This window comes from Muscardinus avellanarius, assembly GCF_963383645.1.
Source record: "Muscardinus avellanarius genome assembly, chromosome: X".
Taxonomy (NCBI): Eukaryota; Metazoa; Chordata; class Mammalia; order Rodentia; family Gliridae; genus Muscardinus; species Muscardinus avellanarius.
In genome coordinates, this window is record NC_137792.1 from 15,764,733 (window position 1) to 15,783,034 (window position 18,302).

The window sequence follows — 18,302 nt, forward strand, 5'->3', positions numbered from 1 at the left end:
TTTACGCCAGGCGTGGTGGGCGCGCTTGTCATCCCGTGCTTGGGAGGCGGAGACAGGAGGATCGTGCTGGCTTAAGAGACCCTGTTTCCACATAAAGTAAAAAATAGGTCTGGGAGTGTAGCCCGTGGGGAGTGTAGCCCAGAGGTAGAAGGGCTTCCAGGAACCCCAGTACCACCAAAAAAAAAAAAAAAGAAAGAAAGCAAGTTTTAGGATAGGAGTAATACCTAACACTAAGTAGCATTTTGTTAAGCAACTCACCTATGGTTTCTAGGGGTGTGTGTGTGTGTGTGTGTGTGTGTGTGTGTGTGTGTTACTGAGGATTGAACTCAGGAGCAATGTACCTCTGCGCTATAGCGCTAGCCCTTTTTAAAAATTTTTATTTTGAAACTGAGTCTTGATATGTTGATGAGAATTTCATTACCTGCTGAGGCTGTCCTCAAACCTGTGATCCTCCTGTCTCAGCCTCCCAAGTACTGGGGTTACAGGCGTACATCCTCATGTTTTGCTTGCTTTTTAGCTTTGATGTCATCTGATTGTCTCTATTGTCACTGCCTTCCTGGCACACATTTCAGGAATACACTTGGAGTTAGACAAGCTGACTTCTCTTCTCCTTGTAGGGAGAAGACATAAGAGAGAAACAGAGAGACACAGACAGGGAGAGGGAGAGAGGAGAGAGGAGAGAGAGGAGAGAGGGAAGAGAGAGAAGAGAGAGAGAGAGAAAAGAAGGGTGAATTAGAGGATTTGCATGTGTTTGGGGAAGCCTTCACTGGAGTGGGCGTTGCTGTGGATTGAATGCTGCCAGGGTCCTTCTATGATTGGGTGTCTTTTTGTTGTTGTTGTTACTGGAGATTGACTCATTGAACCCAAGAGTATTCTAACTCTGAGTTACACTCCCAGTTCTTTTTCTTTTCTTTCTTTATTATTATTTTTTATTTTGGTGGTATTGGGGGTGGAAACCAGGGGCTTTTCTACCTCCGGGCTATACTCCCAGACCTATTTTATACTTTATTTGGAAACAGGGTCTCACTAAGTAGCTGAGGCTGGCTTCAAACCTGTGTGAGCCTCCTGTCTCATTCTCCCAAGTGCTGGGATTACGCCACCACACCGGGCTCTTTTTTTTTTTTTTTTTTTTGATACATGATTTTGCTAAGTTGCTGAGGACCTTGCTAAATTGCTCAGATTGGCCTTGAACCTGTGATCCTTGGGTCTTAGTCTCTGTCACCACACCCGGGCCCAGCTGTGAGCACCTCCACAGATCCTGACGACCAAGCCAGGTTCACTTTTTCATTTCTTCCTTTTGACCAGGAGCAGGTGAAGGCGGGTCAGAGGACATGAGTTCATGATAGCCACATTTTCCTTGCTGGCAAAATGGTGTCGATGAGGAGGTTGTTTCCAGAATGCAGGCTTCAGTTGGATCAGGGCAACTGTGTCCTCTGTCTTTGCTTGCAGGATGCGCTGCTGAATCCTCTGATGCGACTGCGGCTGTGCAGTAGCCTTTAACGGATCGACTGTAACACAGTTACCACAAACAAAATGATTATTAGTCTTGAAATAGACCTTGAAGCCCGGGGGCCTCGATTGTAAAAGTCAGGCAATAAGAACATGTTCCAGATTTCAAATGAGTCCTCACAGTCCAGGCAGAGTTGTTTAAAGAGGCCTCGAGCCTTTGATTCCTGTCCATGTCATGGCGTTAACAGTCTTGCCAAGGATTATACCACTAAGGGCATGTGTTGGCAGCATCCTTGCAGTAACCTCTGTCGTGCCCCCAACAATGCTGATTCCATCTTGAGGTCCATCCCTCTTTTTTGTTCTTTTTTGGGGGGTACTGCGGATTGAACACAGGAACATTCTAGCTCTGAGGTACATCCCCAGCTCTTTTGTTTTGGAACAGGGTCTCACAAGCCCATCGTGGTGGCGCTTGCCTATAATCTCAGTACTTGGGAGGCTAAGACAGGAGGATTGCGGGTTCGGGGACAGCTTCTGCAAGTAGTGAGACTCTCCTCAACCTAGAGAGATGCTGTTTCAAATTAAAACTTAAAAAAAAATAGGCCTGGGGTTGTAGCTCAGAGGTAGAATGTCCCTGGGTTCAATCACCAGCATGACAAAAAATAAAAACAAAAAACAAAACAAAAAAACAGAGTTCCACTAGGTTGCTGGGCACTCCTTAAATTGTTCTCAAGTACTGGGATTGCAAGCAGGTCCTTCTGAGTCTAACTAAAACTCCACTTTGTGTGTGTTTGTGCATGTGTGGTACTGAGGATGGAACCCAGGGGCATTCTACCTCCAGTCTACATCCCCAGGCCTATTTTTATTCTATATTTTGAAACAGGATCTCACTGAGTTGCAAAAGGCCTCACCAAGTAGCTGAGGCTGTCCGCGATCCTCTTGTCTCAGCCTCTCATATGCTGGGATTACAAGTGTGCGCCACCGTGTCTGACTAAAACTTAACTTTTCAAATGGCTTATTAGTTAACGGCAAAGCATCTTAAGGCTTCCATCTCTGTATTTTGCATCTCGCGGGAGTGATGGGGAGGCTTGAGGGCCAGGGATTGGGATTCAACCCCGAGGTTGCCTGCACTGCCTGATACCAGCTGCTCAGCAGGACCAGTTGCATGATTTTCAGGTCCTGTGCAAAATGAAAACAGGAAACCCTGTGTTCAAAAATTCTTCTCCTCCTCCTCCTCCTTCTTTTTGAGGTTCTAGGGATGGAATTCAGGGGCATTCTACCTCCCGAGCTACACCTCTAGCCCTGTTTTTAATTCTTCATTTTGAAACCCAGTCTCACTGAACTGCAAAGGGCCTAACTAGGTAGCTGAGGCTGTCCTCGAACTGCAATCCTCAATTCTCAGCCTCCCAAATGCTGGTCTAACAAGCATGTATCACCATGCCCAGCTTCAAAAATTCTTAAGAACTGTAAGATGGCTACAGTAAATAATGAAGTCCAGTGCCCTGCCCTTTTGAGCATGTGGTCCACCCTGGTGCTGGGTGGGAAGAGGCACCTCTAAGGTCTGGGGAAGCCCAGTGTAGTAGTGCCTGTCTGTAATCCCAGTATTTGGGAGGCTGAAACAGGAGGATCACATGTTTGAAGTCAGCCTCAGTAACTTAGTGAGAGCCTGTTTCAAAATAAATTTAAAAAGGGTTTGGGGTGTAGCTCTGAGGTAGAATGTCTCTGGGTTCAATCCTCAGTACAGAAAATTAAAAAAAAAAAAAAAAAGGAGCCGGGTGTGGGTGTGGTGGTACATGCTTGTAATCCCAGCATTTGTGAGTCTGAGATGGGAGGATTGCAGGTTTGGGTCCAGCCTCAGCTACTTAGTGAGGCCCTTGCAACTTAGTGAGACCCTTTTTCAAAATAAAGGATAAAGCCGGGCATGGTGGCGCATGCTTGTAATCCTAGCATTTGGGAGGCTGAGATAGAAGGATTGTGGTTCTGGACAGTCTCAGCTACTTCTTAGTGAGGCCTTTTGCAACTTAGCAAGACACTGTTTCAAAACAAAGAATAAAAAATAGTGCTGGGGTGTAGCTCTGAGGTAGAATGCTCCTGGGTTCCATCCCCAGTACCTCAAAAAACAAAAACAAAAACAAAAAACCTTTCTTCCTGCCCTAGCAACCTACAGGATAAGGACACCTGCATTCTGGTGACCTGTCTCCAGAGGAAAGACAGGAACTCAAGAGGCTGACATAGAGGGACTGAGCATGAGAGTGCAGGATACCCAACAGAATTGAGGATCTTTGCTCCACAGAAGGAAAGAAAACACAGTGCAACACATGGGTGGCCATGGAAAAAAATTAACACGAGTGTTGAAAAGGGCCCTGGGGTCTTAACAGAGGATGAGCTGGGGAAGAATACTTGTGAAGAACCGTCTTCTTATAGGCCCAAGGACTCAGTGAAACGGCCACCGCGGATGTGATGAGTTTAATATCCAGGTTCTCCTTTGGGGGTACAGGAGTTAATGGATGTCGATTTTGGCTAGCAGTTATTACAGCAATTCCTATGGCCCTGAGAGGCACCGGAGCCTGCAGGATGACGGTGGATGTAGTCGCTCAGGGATATTGTCAGTGCAATAAAGGAGGGTTTAGTCCAACACTTCTGCTTTCTCTGCCCTCATTTTGCCAAACATCAGCCATAACCTCCATGTTAGAAATAAGTCCACCGCAAAAGGTCTATTGCCATAAATATAGGCACCAGCAATGGCGGAGTCCTGCCGGAGGAGGAGCTTCCCAATCTGCAATTTCCCAGGCCAACCTTTAGCACCAATGCTCCCGCCTTCCTTGTTTTTCCCTCCTTCCTATTTTTGTGTGAAAATGTAGATTAGTTAAATGCTAAGAGCTTTCTATTCTGTCCTCAAATGCAAAGCAGACCTTCACTACTATTAGTAAACAGAATGGGTTTACCTCTAGCATTTTAAGAAGAGAAAGGCAAGCTATACTTTTAGGCCACAGGGATGGATCCTAGCATTTCATTTTCTTGACTTGGCCGAGAAATAAGGGGCCTTGGCGGCTGGTGGAGGTGTGGTGGTGGTGGGGAGGATGGGTGGGGAAGTCAGCGGGGTGCCCCCCCCCCGGAAGTCTTGCTGCGCTGTTTAAACCTAAGGTGACCTAACGGATGGCGGGAGCGCCGGCCGGCCCCAGCCTCCGCGAAGGGCGCGGCCATGGGTGACGCACGCCAGGGAGCGGGGCGCCCACGTTTCCACCATTAGCGGGGCCGCACACCCCGCGCCGTAGGTTCGGGGCTGGAGGCGGCCCCGCGGCCCCCCTCCCGCCCCCGCGGCGCGGCCCCGCCCCCGCCCCGCCCCCGCGGCCCGGGAGGCTCGGCGCCCCGCCCACCTCCTCCTCTCGGCCTCCCCCGGCGCCGCGCGCTCCCCGCCGGCCGAGCCCGACGCGCCGCGCGGCCCCCAGTCTCCCGCGGCCGCCTCCCCCAGGCATGGCCCAGGGCCTCGCCGCACTATGGCAGCAGCACGGCACAGCACGCTCGACTTCATGCTCGGCGCCAAAGGTGAGGGCGCCGGCCCCCACCTGCCGGCCCGGCGCGGCCGCCCCCGCCGCCCAGCGCGCCGAACAATGCGGGCGGCCCGCGCGGCGTCCCGGGCTGCGGCGCCTCGTGCACCGGCGGCGGCGGAGGCCGCGCCCCTGCGCCCGCCGCGCTCCGTCCCGGCCGCAGTGCGGGGCCCTGCGGGGCCGCCTTCCGGGCCCCGGCCGGGCCCCCGCGCCCCCCGGGGTCCTGGGGACCCCCTGGCGGAGCGGGGCGCGGGAGCGCGGCGGCCGGGCGGGGGGCGTGCGCGGCGCGAGGCCGCCGGCGCCACCTTTGCCCGGGCCCGCGGCGGGCACGTTTCCCCCCGGGGGGCGGGGGCCCCCCTCGCGGGGCGCGAGCGCGGCCACGCAGCGCCGGCAGGATCGGCAGCCGGGGGCCGCGGAGAAGGAAGCGATTCTATTACTGGGGGTGGGGGCAGGAGGTCCAGGCGCGGGAATTAGAACGCCCCCAACGGCATCGCGGAGGCTGGAAGGGCGAGCCGGCCGCGCGGGAGCCGGGGAGCGGGAACGGCGCCGGCGGGCTGCTCTCCTTCGGGCGCCTCTGAGGTGGGGGCGGCGGTGGGGTGGGGGCTTGGGGCTGCCTGCTCTTTCTCTGGTGGCCTTTAAGCCGGGGACGGCTGCACGCTTGCAGCCGCACTTCCTGGACTTGGCGTGTGTCGCCCATACCTGGCGTCTTCGCTATTTTCTCCAGTTGGATGGAGCAGTCTTTTCTGTTACTGTTTTTGACCATTGACTTTCTTTCTGAACTTTGGGGGTTCACTTTGCATTTTCTCCCTCCGACCTAAAGGATTTTAGAGGGCACGAGATCGAATAAAAAAGATCCCTACTTTGTGAGTCTCTACTGTTTTTTTTTTTTTTTTCCCCCCGGTACTGGAGATGGAACCCAGGAGCATTCTACCTCCGAGCTACACCCGAGCCGTAATTTTTGTTCTTTACTTTGAAACAGGGTCTCACTGAATTGCAAAGGGCCTCCTCGCTAAGTAGCCAAGACTGTCCTCAAACCGCGATCCTCCGGTCTCAGCCTCCCAAATGCTGGGATTAAAACCATGCGCCACCGCGCCTCTTGAGTCTACTGTTTCTGATAGGCTCTTTATAATGACCTTTGGGTTTATCTCTCAACCTCCCCGGGCTTTTTGTTGCTTTTTTTTGTGGCAGTGGGGGTTGAGAACGGGGTGGGTACTCTACCTCTGATATACATCCCCAGCTATAGTTCCCTTTAAAAAAATTTTTTTTGAAACAAGGTCTCATTGTACCACGGTGCTGGCCTCTAGCCTGCTATCCTTCAGTCTCAGCCTCCCAAGTACTGGGATTTCAGGCATGTGGGCCACAGCACCGGCTTATCTCACAACCTTTTTGACATCAACTTTTGTATACATAAAAAAGGGACACTGCACAACTCATAAGGCTTTTAATGTTAATAAACTAGCTGTGAACTGTGACTCGGAGAAAATAGAGCAACTTTTAATTCCCAGAGTTATTTTTTCTTTTATTTTGGTACTGGAGATTGAGCCCAGGGGCATTCTACCACTGAGCTACACCCCCCCCCTAGCTCGCTCTTTCTTTCTTTCTTTCTTTCTTTCTTTCTTTCTTTCTTTCTTTCTTTCTTTCTTTCTTTCTGATACTGGGGATTGAATCCAGAGGTATTCTACCTCTGGGCTACACTCCCCAGCCTTATTTTTTTATTCTTTATTTTGAAACAGGGTCTCACTAAGTTGCAGAAGCTTTCGTTCTTTCTTTCTTTCTTTCTCTTTCTTTCTTTCTTTCTTTCTTTCTTTCTTTCCGATACTGGGGATTGAACCCAGAGGTATTCTACCTCTGGGCTACACTCCCCAGTCCTATTTTTTTATTCTTTATTTTGAAACAGGGTCTCACTAAATTTCAGGAGCTTTTGCTTCTCTTTCTTTCTTTCTTTCTTTCTTTCTTTCTTTCTTTCTTTCTTTCTTTCTTTCTTTGCAGTACTGGGGATGGAACCCAGGGGGATTCTACCTCCAAGCTACATCTCCAGCCCTATTTTTTTTTTTTTTCTGTGGTACTGGTGTTCCTGGAAGCCCTTCTACCTCCGGGCTACACTCCCAGACCTATTTTTATATTTTTATTTGGAAACAGGGTCTCTTAAGCCAGCACACGTGGCTAGCTTTGAACCTGTGTGATTCTCCTGTCTCCACCTCCCAAGTGCGAGGATTACAAGCCTGCGCCCCCACGCAAGTTATCACTAATTTGTCAAGGGCATCACCAAGTAGCTGAGACTATCTACTAAGCCTCCAGAGGGCCCACTCTCTCCACCACACCAGGCTCTTTTTCTCAAAAAGGGTCTTGCTAGACCAGTGTGGTGGCACACACTCTTGTAATCCCAACATTAGGGAGGCTGAGACAGGAGGGTCGTGGTGGTTTGCAGACAGCCTCAGCTACTTATCGAGGCCCTTTGCAACTCAGCAAGACTCTGTTTCAGAAGAAAAAAAGACTAAAAAATAGGGCTGGGGGTATAGCTCAAAGGAAGAATGCCTCTGTGTTCCATCCTCAGTACCACGCCAAAAAAAAAAAAAAAAAAAGGTCTTTCTGAGGGTGATTTCAGACCTGCAATCCTCCTGTCTCAGCCTCCCAAGTACTGGGATTACAAGTGTGTACTGCCATGCCTGGCTCCCAGGTTTCTTAGGTGAGGATGCTGGGGAAAATCTGGAGAGAAAATGGTGTTTGGGTTGTGGAGTTGGGGGGGCTTGAGGTAGCTAAGATTTTGCTGAGAATCACCCTGCCCTCTTTATGGCTGAATGGTTAATAGAGGTTCTAGCATACCCCATTTAGTGGTGAGGTGAAGTTGTGCTGAGAAATTGTAAGTGGATCAAGGTCACCCAGCTGGTAAAGGGGATTTTGAGAAGTGTCCTTGGTGTAAGCACCAAGGGAACACTCACCCATAATTGTCCAGCATGGATTTTCTTCTGGGCTTCAGGGAGACTGATCTCAGCATGAGGTCTGAAGCCTGCACTTTGTCTTCACTGGACTTAAACCTCCTAGGTCAGCTTAATTCAGGTGTTACTTTCTGGAATGCTGGCTTCTCAGCAGGCCACTTTCCTGTCTGCCCTGTCCTTGTGTAAGAGGGGGGGGGGGAAACCCTTCACTTACCCGGATCAAGGGAAAAAGAGAAAAAATATCAGCACTTTGAGTTGGTGTTGGCCGGAGAGGGGAACCATGGATGCACAAATTGGAAGGGAAGAGGAAAGAAACTGGCATGTTCTAAGTTGGCAAGTGTGGATATGGCATTGAAATACACTTGTGTAAACTGGGCGTGGTGGCACACGCCTGTAATTCCAGTACTTGGGAGGGTGAGACGGGAGGATTGCAGGTCTGAGACCAGCCTCAGCAACTTAGCTAGACTCTGTTTCAGAAATAAAAAGAAAAAAGGCCGGGTGTGTTAGCACATGCTTGTAATCCCAGCATTCAGGAGGCTGAGACCGGAGGATTGTGGTTCGCAGACAGCCTCAGCTACTTAGCGAGGCACTTTGCAACTCAGATCCTGTTTCAAGAAATAAAAAGACTAAAAAATAGGGCTGAGAGTGTAGCTTGGAGGTAGAATATCCCTGGGTTCCATCCCCAGTACCAAAAAAAAAAAAAACAACTAAATAAAAATAAAAAGAAACAAAGAGGCTGGGGGTATAGCTTGGAAGTAGAATGACCCTGGATTCAATCTCCAGTAAAACAGACAGACAGACACACACGCGCGCACACACACACACACACGAAGTAAATGTGAAGAAAGTAAAGTAAAAAAGACTGAGGATAAAGGGGTGTGTGCTGCACGTGTAAAGCAGGGTAGAAGGCCCTTGGAGGGAAAGATCAAACATTAGCTGTTAATATTTTAATTTCCAGTCTGTTATTAATCAAAGATAAGAAAGCTTTGATGGCAAGGTGAAGAAAATTCTAGGAAATAAATAATACCTTGGGGGAGTGTATATACATATAGATTGATGTCAGATCTTGAGTCCTAAGAAAAACTGTTCTGGGAGGAAAACTCTGACTCCCACCCCCGGCACTTCATGTTATCCTTCTTTTGGAATCCACATTTGGAAAATCAGGGGATCTGGCCAGCCCAGAATCTTCTAAATTCTTTCCTTTTCAGTAAGGGGTACTTGGTGAGAAATCCATGTGTGAGGTCTCCAAAAACATTTATTTTAATTGATGATAATGAGTCAAAAGGCATCACTCTTGGCATGTGAGTATTGGATGTGACTCAAGGGTGAGTCAAATGCCTGTGGAGCCTGGATTCATGTTCTCCCCCTTCCCCCATTTGTCAGTAATCCTTCCTAATGCTGCAGTTCCATGATGTGATTTTAGTGGAATTAAACTTAAACCACTTAGTGAAGCTATTATGTTGGGATTCTATATAACGCAGGTAGGATGCAAGCCAGCTAGTGCCCAGTACACACCAGACCACCAAGAGCAATGGTCGGCTGGCCTGGTGGTGCCGTTGCATGTTCTGGCCAATGAGGTAACCCAGAAAATTAGTTTTGCTTAAGAAAATCTCATCTTTGGTCCTCTTGTAAGTGAAGTAATGGGCTCTGAGGACTCTTGAGCCCAGAGAACATTTTGCAATTTTTCAGCCTGACTTAACAACAACAGAAAACCTTCCTCCCATCTTTTTATAGTTGCGGCATTTCTGGGTTAGTACATAACACATTTTTTTGTTCTGATCCCCTGTGCCCACTAGGGTGCTGGGTTTGCAAAAGTAAGGTGCCCTTTGGAGCAGACAGTTTCAAGGTGGCTAGTTAGCTCTAGAAAAGCCTAGCAGTCTTGCTTGCTTTGTCCATTTTTCTTCCTGGGCATGTCTTTGAAGGCAGAGGGTTTGTATACTGGACGGATCTCTACTACATGGTAAATGTTTGGTAAGTGCTGATAATATTTATTTTTATTATCTATTTTTTGTGGTACTAGCGATTGAACCCAGGGACATTCGGTCTCAAAGCTACATCCCCAGTCCTAATTTTTATTCTTTTCTTGAAGCAGAGTGTCTGTAGATTGATGAGGTTAACCTAAAGTTCTGATTTAAGTGGACCAAATTTAGCTGGCCAAAGTATTGCACGCTTGTAATCCCCATGCTTGGGAGGCTGAGATAGGAGGATTGAAGGTTCAAGGACAGCCTCAGCAGTTGTGAGACTCTCATCACCTAGGGAGACTCTGTTTCAAAACAAATAGTAGCTGGGCGTGGTGGCGCACACTTTTAATCCCTGCGCTTGGGAGGCTGAGACAGGAGGATCGCACAGGTTCGAAGCCAGCCTCAGGTTCTTAGTGAGGCTCTCAGCAACTTAGTGAGACCCTGTTTCCAAAGAAAATAGAAATAGGTCTGGGAGTATAGCCTGGAGGTAGAAAAGCCCCTGAGTTCTACCCCTAGTACCACCAAAAAAAAAACCCCAAAAAACAAAAAAACTAAAAAAGAAGGTTCTAGGGTATAGTTTGGATGTTTGGAGGTAGAATGCTCCTAGGGTTCCATCCCTAGTACAAGAATAAATAAATAAATTAATAAGTAAATGGACCAAATTTATGTTACAGTAAAGATGGGTTTCTCTTTCCCAGCCGTCAGGGGAGGACCAGGCGCAGAGGGGCATGCCTGTAATTCTAGCTCTTGGGAGGCTGAGAGGGGAGGATCACAACTTAGACTTTCAGCAACTCAGTGAGACCCGGTTTCCAAACAAAAAATGAAAAAGGGCTGGGGTATAGCTCAGAGGTAAAATGGCCTTGGCTTCAGTCCCCAGTAAACACACACACACACACACACACACACACACACGCGCGCGCACACACGTGAATGGAGCAGGCTTTGTTGTGAGGGGAGGGGGAGGACTCCCAGGGAGCCAGTAGATTCCATCAGGGGTGTCTGAACTTGGGTGGAAAAAATGTGTGTCCTTATTGAGCATTTTCTCCACTTAACTCTTGGAGACCAAAAACTATGCAATTATCAACAACTCCTGGCTATTATCACCAATGAAACCACTATAGCCGAAATACTGCTTTTGCTCAGTTCTACTTTAAAATGATGTAAGTTATCCGCCCTGTTGCTACATCATGTTATTTCATATGTTAATAAAGAATCACATTATTATCCCACACATTTGGGGATTTTGCATTTTGAAAGTTTTGTCTTAGGTGGGAATGGGGGTGCACACCTAGAGTCCTAGTACTTGGGAGGCTGAGACAGGACTGACTGCAGGTCTGAGGCCAGCTTCAGCAACTTCGTGTTTCAAAATTAAAAAAAAATAGCCGGGCATGGTGGTGCACGCTTGTAATCCCCGGGCTTGGGAGGCTGAGACAGGAGGATCACACAGGTTGGAAGCCAGCTTCAGCTACTTAGTGAGGCTTTCAGCAACTTAGTGAGACCCTGTTTCCAAATAAAATATAAACTAGGTCTGGGAGTATAGCCGACAGGTAGAAAGCCTCTGGGTTCCACCCCCAGTACCACCAAAAATAAAAATAAAAATAATAAATAAATAAATAAATAAATAAATAAATAAATAAAAATGGTTAGGGGTGTAGCTTGGAGAATCTGTTATCCTCCTGTCTCAGCCCCCAGGTACCAGGATTACAGTTGTGCACTAGCACGCCTGGCTCCTATTTTCCCCTAGTGTGTTAGGAGCCCAAGATTTGGTCCACACTTCCTACCTGCCCAGCAGCTTGCTGGAGATGACCCTCCCACCCTGACTCCTGAACCTTCAGTTCATCAGGCCAGCTCCCATTCTCTTGTATATTTGGTGGGCTGCTTTCTGGTGGGAGCATACCTTCTTTGCGTGTTTTAAATAGCTCTGTCTAAATTAAAACCTAGCTGGTCTATTTGATTGCGTTTAGCTTTTCTTGTTCAGTAGTGCAGTGTTCACCACACTCCTTCACTACTCGCCTTATCTCTTCATCCATTATAATTTGCCCTCCATTGTCAAAAACACCCAGGTGTGTGTGTGCGCACTGTAGCTTTAACATTGGTGTCTTGGGGCCTGATGAGTCAGTGGGAAATGCCAGCTCGGGCCCCACTCTAGATTGGGTGAATCATAGTCTGGTACAGGGAATGAATTCCAGGAATTTGTTTATTTTTGGTACCAGGGGTTGAACCCAGGGGCATTCTACCTCTGAGTTATACTCATAGCCCTTTTTACTTTCATGTATGTATGTGTGCATATATATATTTTGGTACTGGGGATTGAACCCAGGGACATTCTTTTTCTTAAATTATTGCCGTACTGCGGATGGATCCCAGAGGCTTTCTACCTGTGAGCTACACCCCCAGCCCTATTTTTTATTCTTTATTTTGAAACAGGGTCTCACTGAGTTGCAAAGGGCCTCAGCTACAAAGTAGATGAGGCTGTCTGAACCACAATCCTCCCGTCTCAGCCTCCCAATGTTCCACCACGCCTGGCCCTAGGGACGTTCTACCTCTGAGCTATGCCCGCAGCCCTTTTTATTTTGAACAGTCTCATCAAGTTGCTCAGGGCCTTTTAAATTGCTGAGACTGAGCCAGGCGTGGTGGCGCACGCTTGTAATCTCAGTATTTGGGAGGCTGAGACCAGGAGGATCGGGGTTCATGGACAGCCTCAGCTACTTTGTGAGGACCTCTGCAACTCAGTGAGACCCTGTTCCAAAGGATTCCATCCCCAGTACTGCAAAATACCGAATAAAAAATCGGGCTGGGGGTGTAGCTCGGTGGTAGAAGGCTCCTGGGCTCCATCCCCAGTATCACACACACACACAAAAAAAAAATTGCTGAGACCGCCCTAGAATTACAGATGTATGCCACCATGCCTGGCTAAGTGCTGTTGATTTCTCCCTGCTGAATGCTCTTAAATTAATTGCTCCTCTGTTTTCTTGGCCATAGCTTCCCACTTGTCTCAGTGTTTTCGGGAAGGCTCCATCATCAGGAACTCAACATGATTCTTGCCCCTTTTCTCATTTTGAAACCCTCTCATGGGACCCCATTGCCTACAGATAAAGTCCAAACTCCACATCAACATATTGAAAATCCATTTCTACCAGGTTCTTCCTCCTCCCCAATACATGCTCTCATTGTGTGCTAGCAAAAAAAAAATTTTTTTTGAGGTACTGGGGATGGAACCAGGGGCATTTTACCTATGTGCTATACCTCCAGCCATTTTTTTTTTTTTAAATTCTCTTTCTTTCTTTCTTTCTTTTCTTTTCTTTTCTTTTCTTTTCTTTTCTTTTCTTTTCTTTTGTGGTACTGGGGTTGAGCCCAGGGGTATTTTACCTCCAAGCTACATCCTTAGCTCAATTTTTTTATTCTTTATTTTGAAACAGTCTCACTGAGTTGCAGAGGGCCTCACTAAGTAGCTGGGGCTGGCTGCCAACTGTGATCCTCCTGTCTCAGCCTCCTAAATGCTGGGATTGCAAGTGTGCGCCACCATGCCTGGCTTATTCTTTATTTTGAAAAAGGGTCTCACTAAGTTGCCAAGGGCCTTATTAAGTGCTGAGGCTGGTGGAGAACCTGTTATCTTCCTGTCTCAGACTCCCAAGTACTGGGATTACAAATGTGCACTACCACGCCCAGCTTATTGTGATTTTTTTTTAAATCAAGCTTTCTTTTCCCAAACTCTATCAAAGATTCTTTTTGGGGTAGGGATGTCTTTTTTTGATACTGAGGATCAAACCCCAGGGTGTTGCCCATGCAAGGTGAGTACTTTGCCATAGAACTATGTCCCAGCCCCTGTGAAGATTCTTTTTTTTTTTTTTTTTTTTGTGGGGTGGAACCCAGAGGCGTCCTACCTCCAAGCTATATTCCCAGACCTATTTTCTATTTTATTTGGAAACAGGGTCTCACTAAGTTGCCGAGAGCCTCACTAAGTAGCTGGGACTGGCTTCGAACCTGTGTGATCCTCCTGTCTCAGCCTCCCAAGCGTGGGGATTACAAGCGTGCGCCACCACGCCTGGCAAAGATTCTTAATTGCATGATCATGCTCCTGATGACTCCAGTCTGCAAAATTAGCCAGTGCTGGGAATTTATTTTGCAGGTTCACCGTCAAACAATTGTATAAACCATAGTAATTCTATGTAGAGTATTGTTCCGATATTATACCCATTTCTTTAAATCCATAGAGGTAGCATATGGTGAAATCAGTTTGTGCTTTTTATCAAGCAGCCTCTTCTAGGGCTCATTGGGTGGTTGGCTCTTTTTTTTTTTTTTTTTTTTGCGGGTCTGGGGATGGAACCCAGGGGCATTTGACCTCTGAGCTACAGCCCCTGCCCTATTTTTTATTCTTTTTATTTTGAAACCGGGTCTCACTGAGTTGCAGAGGGCCTCACTAGCTGAGGCTGTCCGCAAACCACGATCCTCCAGTCTCAGCCTCCCAAATGCTGGGATTACAAGCGTGCGCCACCAAGCCTGGCTTTGGTTGGCTCTTTTTTCTAAAATGCTTTGTGAAGGCCACCTTTTTGTGGTACTGGGTATGGAACCCAGGAACATTCTAACTCTGGGTTATACTCCCAGCTGTATTTGATTTTTTTTTTATTATTTTGAAACAGGATCTCACTCAGCTGTGGAGGACTTCACTAAGTTGCTGAAGTTGGCATTGAGCCTGCATCCTCCTGTCTCAGCCTCCTAAGTACTGCATACCCGAGGATGTTAACTCTACAGCAAGGCCCTGGCAGTGTCTCCCATGCCCTGTCTTTGCTGATAGGGCAGAGATGCTTTTTCAAGTAATCTGAGGCCCCACCTGAGCCATTAAGTAAAGCAGTTTCCAAATGAGTAACTGGTAGACAGTTTGTCTTCTGTGTCCACATGCGTGAGTGTGTCTTATCGGGGATTGAACCCAGTATTCTACCGCTGAGTTATACTCCCAGCCCATTTTAATTTTTTGTTTTGGAACAAGGTCTCGCTAGTTTATTGAGCATCTCACTAAGTTGCTGAATCTGCTTTTGAACCTATGACTCTCTTGTCTCAGACTCCAAGACACTGGGATTACAGGTGGGTGTCACCATACCTGGCACACTTGCACATGTTGTGTATGTGTATCAGTACTGGAGACAACCCTATAGGATTTTACCTCTGAGCTTAACCCCAGTCTGTCTGTCTGTCTTTCTTTCTTTCTCTCTTTCTTTCTTTCTCTCCCCCCCTCTCTTTCTTATGTGGTACTGGGGATGTTACCCAGGGGTATTCTATCTCTGAGCTACATCCCCAGCCCTATTTATTCTTTATTTTGAAATAGGGTCTCACTGAGTTGCAAAGGGTCTCACTGAGTAGCTGAGGCTGTCCGCGAACCATGGTCCTCCTGTCTAAGCCTCCCAAATGCTAGGAGTACAAGCATATACCACCATGCCCAGCTTTATACCCATTTATTTTTTATTTTTTATTTTTTTTTGGTGGTACTGGGGTTCCTGGAAGCCCTTCTACTTCCGGGCTACACTCCCAGACCTATTTTTTATACTTTTTTATTTGGAAACGGTCTCATAAGCCAGCGCGCGCGGCTGGCTTCGAACCTGCGCGATCCTCCTGTCTCTGCCTCCCAAGCGCAGGGATTACAAGCGTGCGCCACCACGCCCAGCTATACCCATTTAAAATGTGTTCAGTAATGCTCTTACTATTTAGTTTTTGAAGCTAGTGCATATTCCCGGCATTTTAACTCAACACCATATCGTTGCAGTTGTAACCCAAGCCGCCTGGTGTGCGTTGCGGCTTCAACCACCATTTCATGGTTGTTTAATTATAGGCTTAGTTCTTTTGAAAAGTTTGGAAACCTCTTCAATTGAATCTGCAAACCAAGTATGTAAACCTTGCACAAATGCTCTTTTAAACCCTTACAACTAGGCACCTTTCCAGATCCCAGGAAAAACGGCTCGAAGCCCTAAGGTGTGGTGGGCCTGGCTTTGAGTAAATTGATGCTGTCACCTCTGTTCTGCCAGGAGCCACCGAGGTAGTGATCGAATGCATTTATGTGCTAAGGCCTGAATTGATAAGGAGCTGGTAAGTGCCAGTAGCGTGTTCTAGATTCTTGCGTTGACTTGACTTTGGGTAGTTTTAATTCCTCCCTGTCCATGAAGATGCTAATGATTCCAGAATCCCACACACTGTGTTACTGGGTGGGATGGCCAATAAAGTGTTTGGAAGAGTGTCAAATGATCTATAAAATACTTATGAGTAATTGCAAGACTTAGGGCCGAGTACTTTGAAATTGTTCCTATGGATAAAGATGTTCTGTTATCAAGAGGTGCGAATTTAATTTACTGAAAGATTTTTGGGAGGGGGATGGCACCAAGCATTGTCTGAATGTATGTCATTTTCAGTATGATCCACATAAAAATAAAAAAATTAAAAGATGCTCTGTTATAAAGAGGTGTGAATTTAACTTACTGAAAGATTTGAAAAGTTCTGGCAAGAGAAAAGGTGAGGAATGATGGTTTGGCTTAGGATCCGAAGGGTGATCTGTTTTATTTGAAGACGAAGCAGAATATGTATTTTTTTGTGCTGGTACTGGGGATTGAATCCAGGGGTATTTTGTCTCTGGGCTACAACCCCAGCCCTATTTTATTTTTGTGGTACTAGGGATGGAACCCAGGGGCATTCTACCTCTGAGTTACACCCAAAACCCTATTTTATTCTTTTTATTTTGGAACAGGGTCTCTAAGTTGCTGAGACTGACCACGAACCTATGGTCCTACTGTCTCAGCCTCTCAAGTACCGGGATTACAGTGTGCGCCACCACACCTGGCTGGAAGCAGAATTTTAAAGGACACTTTGACTTTTAAGGTATCACTTAGATGTTTGTGTTACGTTACTATGTTTTTCCCTAGAATGGGAATTTCTCCAGTGAGAGAATCCCAAGCAATATCTAGGACATTGTTATGTGTAATGCTTAATTCTGTCTCTTAGTAGGATTGCAGATCATAGTGGTTAAACAAGACTGTTACAGGTATTCCAGATTACCAGACTTGGAGCGTAGAGATGAATATAGAATGTTTTTCAAACTTGGTTCAACAAGCAGCCCTTTTTCGTATTTCAGGATCCGTGCTTTGGATCACACTTTGGGAAGTGGTAGTCATGGCTTTTTATGAATTGGGTTTAACATTGAATCTTTGAACTGTATAATTCTGAAGCTAAGTGGCCCAGTCCTGGGGTTTTGAGAAAGGTCTGCACAACAAATATTTGGTGTTCCTAAGTGGGGTTTGCCCAGTTTGGAGCAGGTGGCTTTGGTGTTAGAGGGGAGAAAGAGTTTACCATCAACTCCCTTTGGGATGAGGTGGGAGAATATGATAGGACTTTTTTTTGGCTGAGCTAGGAATTGTACCCAGTACCTCCTTCACACTAAGCAAGTGCTCTACCGCTGAGCTACCTCCCCAGCCCACTGATATGGTTTCTTACCAAAGCATTTTGTGAACTGGCATGTTCCTAAGTATTTGGGAGGCTGAGAAGAGGACCACAAGTTTGAGAGGTCAGTCTCAGAAACTTAGTGAGACCCTATTTCAAAGTTAAAAATAAAATAGGGCTGGGCTCAGGATTAGAATGCTTCTGGGTTCAATCTCTATTATCGCCCCTCCCCCCAAATAGCATTTTGTGACTGTTAAATTGTTAGGGGAAGCCAGGTGTGGTGATGCACACTTGTCATCCCAGTACTTGCGAGGCTTGAAACAGGAGGATCACAGATTCGCAGCCACTAAGTAGCACATTCAGCTACTTAGTGAGGCTCTCCACAACTATTTCAAAATAAAGAATTAAAAAATAGGGCTGGGGGTATAGCTTGGAAGTGGAATGTCCCTGGGTTCAACCCAAGTTCTGCAGAAAAAAAAATTGTTAGTGGAGTTCTGCAATTTTTTTCTTTGAATAAACAATCTAGCATTTCTTAAACAGATTTTAGGAGCTGTTCAGTGCATTTGTGTTTTTTAACATAGTTTTTAAAAAAGGAGTAGACAATATAAAGAGTGAATTCAACTTTGTAATTCTTTTACTAGAAGAGAACTGCTTTAATGTGCGGGGCTGATGGCTTAGTCCTTTTTTTTGTCGTATTGGGGGTTGAACTCAGGAGCATTCTTTCTTCTTTTTTTTTTAATGGTACTACACCCCCCTAGCCTTATTTTTTATTTTGAAACTGAGTCTCACTAAGTTGTTGAGGGCCTTACTGGGTTGCTAAGGTGGGCCACAAACGCGGATCCTCCTGTCTCAGCCTCCCAAGTATGGGGATTACAGTTGTGTCCCACCACACCAGGCTGAGTTCTATTTTTGAGCTATATCCCCTCCCCATCCCTTTAAATTTTTTTTTATGGGTCTGGGGATGGAACTCTGGCATTTGGCCTCTGAGCTAG

General features: G+C 46.9%; 1 protein-coding gene across 2 annotated transcripts in view; it reads left to right on the forward strand.

Annotated features, from left to right (window-relative positions):
- Positions 1 to 4,877: 4,877 nt before the first annotated feature.
- The window catches only part of SMS (spermine synthase), a gene marked incomplete at both ends in the record, with an annotated part of 66,735 nt that continues 53,310 nt past the window's right edge, over positions 4,878 to 18,302 (forward strand). Inside the window, one exon of one of the 2 annotated variants that reach the window (XM_080718741.1) lies at positions 4,878 to 4,992. In XM_080718741.1, the coding sequence (XP_080574867.1) occupies positions 4,944 to 4,992 (49 nt within the window). The remainder of the gene's footprint in view (positions 4,993 to 18,302) is intronic. The other variant, XM_080718740.1, reaches the window with a different exon arrangement.